The 6636-nt window shown below is 39.2% G+C and overlaps 1 protein-coding gene across 2 annotated transcripts in view; it reads right to left on the reverse strand.

The window, feature by feature from the left end:
- The window catches only part of pappaa (pregnancy-associated plasma protein A, pappalysin 1a), an 88822-nt gene extending 87479 nt beyond the window's left edge, over positions 1–1343 (reverse strand). Inside the window, exon 1 of one of the 2 annotated variants that reach the window (XM_014009390.1) lies at positions 697–1343. In XM_014009390.1, the coding sequence (XP_013864844.1) occupies positions 697–1090 (394 nt within the window). In that variant the 5' untranslated portion in view covers positions 1091–1343. The remainder of the gene's footprint in view (positions 1–696) is intronic. The other variant, XM_014009389.1, reaches the window with a different exon arrangement.
- Positions 1344–6636: the final 5293 nt, after the last annotated feature.

Raw genomic sequence — 6636 nt, forward strand, 5'->3', positions numbered from 1 at the left:
CAATCCAGAGGTGTCGATTTGGTGATGGGGAGGAAGGTGTGTGTGTGTGTGTGTGTGTGTGTGTGTGTGTGTGTGTGTGTGTGTGTGGAGGGGGTACTCGAGCTTGCGGCTTGAGCTGCAAGCTTTGAGCACCTCCACACACACAAACGCACGCACACACGCGCTCGCGCGCGCATTTCTCCCGCTTTGAGCCTGACGTGACGTGCTCGCTCACAAACTTTTGACCATTACATCATTGCTTTAAAATAGCCAAGTCGGTCCCGGAGAAAATTACATTTTACGCACGGTGACATCAGCTGCCGCTTGAAAAGACGCAGCAGACTATGGCTGGAGGTTTGAGAAACTAAAATAAATCTTGACTCTAGAGGTTTGATTTTATTTAAAATACATTCGCTTTCAAAAGAAAATCACACCACACTGGTTAATTTCTTCTTGAAGTGGCAAAACTTAAATGAGATATCCAAATCTCCCGTGACTTTAGTTGCACTACCTGAAATATCCGCTGTACTTTTCAGAGCATTACATCATTGTCTAGTCAGATAAATGAACTCATATTCAACTCCCTGAAAGTGCACATGCCTTCTGTGATAGACAACTGGATAAATGAATTAACAACTGGTTTTGTGCTTACCAGTTTGAAGTGAGACTAATAAAAAAAAGTGAGAATGCCATGAAGGATGTGGAGGGCTTTCCTACCTGCAATCACCGTGGGCGATCGTTGCCCTCCCTCCGGCTTGATCCACAGCTCCAGAGAGAAATTGCCCCTGGGAATCTCCACGCCGGGCTTAAGCCGGAGCTGGTCTCCCCTGCCGGTGAAATAGACCGCTCTGCCCCGGTGCGGAGAAGTGTCCTCGGCGTGAGAGGAGCGCCGGCGCTGGCGGAGCACCCGGCGCTCTGAGCCGGGTAAAGAGCGCTTGACCCGGGGCAGACGCGTGGCACAAGCCCCCGGGGTGGTGGCTCTCGCCTCCCTCAGGCGCACCAGCTCCCTCTTGGATCTCCCCTTCCTCCGGACTGTCCCGCACTCTGATCCAAAACACAGGATGAGGAGAATCACCAGGCAAGACACCCAGGGTGATGTCCAAAGTTTCATTTTTCGGAAGAAGAAAGAACCCCCACAAAATAAAAAAAAAAAAAAAAAAAAAAATATTTCAAACGTGAGGAAAAAAAGTAAAAAAAAAAATAAAAATAAATTAAATAAAAAAACTGGAAAACTGAAACATATGTCCAAAAATATTCGTCTCTTTGGGATCCTCTTCAGTTTTCCTTTCTGTCCTTTTTTTTTTTTTTTACAGCAGCAGAATGTCAAACCGTATAAACTGTCTAAATAAACCCATAAAGCTATGCTGTTTTCCCCTCTTTATATTGCTAAGCCACGACCCCCTCTCTTAAGCAAAACTACTCTGGAGACATTCAGGGGACACAGGAATATTTCATTCATGTATGTGTTCCACGGTGCCTTTTCAGTGGGTCCCATTTAGCCAAAGGGATGACTAATAACTAATCAATCAAGAGGGGGGTCCGGCCGATGCCCCCCCTTCAATCCATGTGGACAGTCTAGGAGTTACTCGCAGAAATCCACAGCTGTCCGCCAACCTCTTGTCACACCTTTTTGTTGCTTCCTTATCCAACTAGTGAAGCAGCACAAGAAATGGCACGCAGCCTAATAAATCCCAAAGAAAAGTGACAGCAAAGCGACCTGTCATATTTATTACAAAGAAGTTCAAAAAAAGGAAAAAAAAATCCAAAAAAAAAAAAGTTATCCTTTAAAGCCTGTGTGCGGTTGTATTAGAAAAGAAAAAAAAAGACAATCATAAAAAGTTGAAATGCACTATAGGATGTGTGGTAAGGCGCAGGAGGGACAGAGCTGCGGTCCTCTCTGACTGCCTGAAGCAGATCTTCTCCTGGAGGAGTCGGAGCTCACCGTCCGCCTCACACACGCACACGCACACACACACACATATATATATAAACACGCACGCACACACACAGGCATGCAGCTAAAAGTCTTTAGACGAACAAAGTCATGTTTCAAATGTTCCGGGGCTCTCAGTTTGCGTGTGTTTATAGTGGGAAGTCACACAGGTAGGCAACTCTTCCTGACCGCTGCTCTCTCAGCGGTGCGCACTGATAGCGCGGTGTTTACAGACTTCGGAGGGCGCATGTGTGTCCCTCTAGCGGTTACACTTAAAACAATCCAACACTTGCACAAGTCCCACAGGCTCCTTTCTTACTGAGTGACTGAAGTCTGCAGAGAGAGAGAGAGAGAGAGGGGAGCAGTCCAGTCCGGCTCGGTCCGTCAGAAATGTCCTTAATGTTAATTGTGTGGATGCTGATTCAGCAGGAACACTTCACATTTCCTGTTTGTTTTGCAAATCAAAGAACTTCTGCAAAGTTCATCCAGGAGAGGATTTTTGGTTTTTGTAACATTCATCATTAAAAAAAAAAAAAATAAAATAAATAAATAAATAAATAAATAAATAAATAAATTTGCAGTTTATTCTGAAAGATCTATTCAGTTTTGTAAAAAAAAAAAAAAATCCCTAAATATTATTGTTGTCCATTGGCCTTCTGCAGTACTTTTGGATTCATCCCATTCATATGGTTTTCAGCTTTCCTACTGAGATTTTTTGCAAGCCTTTCGCCAATTCAGCTTTCGCCTCTTTTACGTTCAGCCTTCAACTTTTTTTATATTTTAGCTATATTTTGCATATTTTGAACAGCGTTTTGTTTTATCGTTTGACTTTTATTTTAGCTTGAGATTAGCTTGTTTTAGCTTTTAGTATCATTTTAGGTTTTGGTTGCCCAAACATTTTCCCTGAGAGGGCCAAAATTAAAATCAATCTGAGTGTCGTGGGCCAAATGCAATAATATAAGAAATGTAAATACTTCTTAAGTAAAGTTGTTTTATTTTTTAATGATAAAGCTAAAAGCCAGAGTGTTTGCCCACATTTTTTTTTCTTTCAGCCCATGGACATGGAGAAAATTCAACTTATGCTCAGGCAGCAAATGCTCATGGGACTTTTCATCATTTAAAATTTGAGTGTATGGGGTCTTATAAGTTGTGCAAATTTAGATATGGACTTAAATCTGATCTAAATCTCTCTTGTAGTTACTTGTATTTTATATTCAGTTTTATTTAATCTTAACATAATTACAATCTAGTAAACAGGACAACTGCTGGTGGGCCAAATCAAATGGCTTGGCAGGCCAATTTTGGCCCACAGGTTCCACTTTGGGCACCTCTGTGTTATAATGTTCAGCTTCCTGCTTATTTATACCATTCTCCAGCTTTTACGTTATCTTGTGCATTTCTGCTTCATTATGCAAATAAGGTGGGCGGTCCGTCTTGGGTCAGCTCCTCTCCTATTGGTCAACATACAGGAAAGGGCAGGATCCACGTGCAGGTCAACTGCGCATGCTTGTGCTGCCTCTGTTTAGTTTAAAGTTTAGTTAAAAACAAAGGCTAGGAGGAAAACACAAACACTTACCTGTGCCTTTATTTTTAACTCAACTTTACATTTTAAACAAACATATGCGCAGTCGATCTGAAAAAGGTTTAGTTAAAAATAAGGGCACAAGTGTTTTCCTCCTCTAATTGGTGCGTTTTCAGTGTATTTATTTATCCATTGGTCCATTGATATATTTCTGCTTTTATTTTCTAATTATGTCAGTTTTGGTCCTCTGTTCATTTAAATATATGCATTTACCATGTTTAACTTTTTCCATCTTTTTTTGTCAAGTATTTCATGATTAAAGAAATAAAAAAAATAGAAGGCATTTGTCAGTTTCAGGTTGACTCACTCATTGCACACTGCTTTTGGATAGATGTGATGTTCAGAACCAACACACTTAACTAAGAAGTGCAAGTCTTTGAGCTTGGCGTCAAAGCCTTTAGAAATCTTGGCGGATGAGTGATTTGGGAGTAACTTTTGCTTGGTGTTAAAACGTAAAAGATTTTTGATACTCACAAATCAGAACACATTTCCATTCAGCAGCATCCAATCAGCTGGAATCACAGGGTTTCTATTCCTCCGGCTGTTTACTGCAAATGCAGTTCAGACGGCCAAAACCTGCCACCTACCATCAAGAGGAGAGGGAACAAACATTAAATATTTACTTTCTTCCTCATATGGGCCTGCGACTTTTTAGCTGCATATTTCTTTTTGTGTCCTTACGTGGTGGCGGGTGGGGGTGGGGAGGTGGGATTAATACCGTGAAAAGTGTTTGAAAGTGGTTGAGGGCACACTTTCGCACGGGCTCGAAATTTGAGTCTCTGCAAAGGAGACAGCAGAAACTTCTGAGACCAAAGTGTCACATCGCAGACGAACACACATCCTCCTGCCTGATAAGATTGTGTGATGACTTTTTCCTTCTTGTCAGTTGTTTGTTTGTCTCCGACACTTTTTAATCCCATCAATATCCTTTCACTGGGGTCACTCTTGAAACTTTTTCCATTAGCAAAATAGATAGAAAGATTTTTCAGTGTTGCAGGTCAGTTTTTCTACCCTAAAATGCTTTAAAAATGTATTACTCTATAGCTTATCAGATAACAAGTAAACTAAATGTTTAGTCTAGCACAAAGAGCTGTATCTGTAAGTGAAACTGTTTGGATCATCTGCATTAGGAGTCTGAATACATCCACGCTGCCTCTATTGCCACTCATTTCTGACCCTGAGAGATTAATATCTGTTCAGTCTAAAAGCTCAGCAAGGTGGATAAAACATGAGCATGGTTTTACTACAAATCAGCACACGAGTGGCAACTCTTCCGACTTTGTTTTTCTCGGTTTCGAGAGCAAATAGTATCAAACTCAAGCTTCTCAGGTTTATATTCATGATGCAAATGCTGCCGTTTCTTTAGTTTACAGAAAAGCAGTAATCCCACAACTGACTGGAAAGAAGTACGATTCAAAAAATAAAACTCGTCCTATAATCCATTAATGCATCTGTACTGAGTTAATCTGCACGGTGACCGTTTTCCAGCACAACCTAAACACGTTGTCTCATTTATCACAGATGATTTATAAAGTAAAATGCCTCTATTTAAATGTCCACCGTCATTGACATTAAAGTCATAGATGGAATAATGCTTATTAGGCTGACAGGAGTGACAAAAAGTAATTTAGAGATCAGGGAATAAAAAAAAGTGCCCGGATCTTTATTAGGCACCCACAACTCCTAAACCCATTGCCATTATAGAATACCCATTAAAGCGCTTAAGAGTATTATCCCATTCTACCAACAAACACATAGCAGCTCAAAGTTTCTGGGATTCCATGAAAAATTATATGCATGCACTTTCCAGTAAAAACAAGCACTGGGTGAGATGGAAGTGTTTTTTTTAACTTTACAGAGGAATATTGCAAATATTACAGAAAAATGTGTACATGTATGAATCAAGCCTGATCCCTTCTGACAGCTGTCAGTATTATGAATTTAGTGGGGAAGGGTAGGGTAGCATGTTCAGTGGGGTTGTGGCAGAGTATGTGATGGAAGTGACAAAATAAATTGATCTTTGGTTGAAGCTTTTTGATCAGATTATTGGCAGAATGACGCATTTAAGTCCATTACTAACTGGTTTGATGCATACAATCAGAGAGAACTAGAGTGATACTTTGTGGATGAAAATGAAGCCGTCAATCCTGAAATTTTATACCACGCAATTGATCTGTTTGATCATTTATTGATTATTCTCTATTAAGGCAAAAGCAAAGAAGAAAAGAAATCACAGCAAATACATAACCATGTCCAGTTACAAATCAGAAATGCAGTAAACAGGCTAAGTGCATAGATATCACTATGCAGTGATGTACTTCATTCTCTAATTAGTGGAGATTTATAAATGCAACTGATAGTTTACTATATTTTGTAAATCAATGGGAAGTAGGTACTTTAAAATTAGGTAAATCTAACTGACATCTACTGCAAAACTATAAACCAACAAGCCATAAAGTTTTGAAGAAACATCTACAACTAAAATAGTTACTGTACTGAATGATACAAACATAGATTTATTTCATGAGTAAAAAAAGAAAAGATACTGTATTAACACACATTAGACACAGTTAAGCAAACATTTTAGGGGCTTACAAAGTTATCACCAAAGTTTATCAGTAATAAAACTGTAAATTGCTTCATTAAAAAATAAAAAATATGTGCAGGAAATTGTTTAGAGTCACATCAAATTAATGAATAAAATGTCTAAACAAGTGGTTTCAGCCTATAGCATACTTTGCATATTAAATTAAAAAAACGCTCCATGCAAAAAAGTCAGTACCAGCATACATAAAACCTTAAATGATCCAATGTTTCAGTGGTAATTCCTAAAGTTTTCCCACTTCACCTGCAGTTAAACAGGATTTGGATTCACCACACATGGAGGCTGTTTTGCTGCTAGTTGTACCATATATGTATCAAATAAAATGTGAAATTACCAAGGCATTTCGAGTAAAACACATCATTCAGTCAGTATAAAAGAACACGTCTACACATAGAACATGCCTAAACAATTGTTAAACTCTTGCAAACTGGACTCCTATTAGTCCTAAAGTTTGATAAAAAAAATTTTTTGAAGACATCATTTATTTGTGGCTCCTATTCCAATGATGAAACAGTGCATTTGGATATTTATTTATTT

The sequence above is a fragment of the Austrofundulus limnaeus genome, unplaced genomic scaffold, assembly GCF_001266775.1.
Source record: "Austrofundulus limnaeus strain Quisiro unplaced genomic scaffold, Austrofundulus_limnaeus-1.0 Scaffold57, whole genome shotgun sequence".
NCBI lineage: Eukaryota > Metazoa > Chordata > Actinopteri > Cyprinodontiformes > Rivulidae > Austrofundulus > Austrofundulus limnaeus.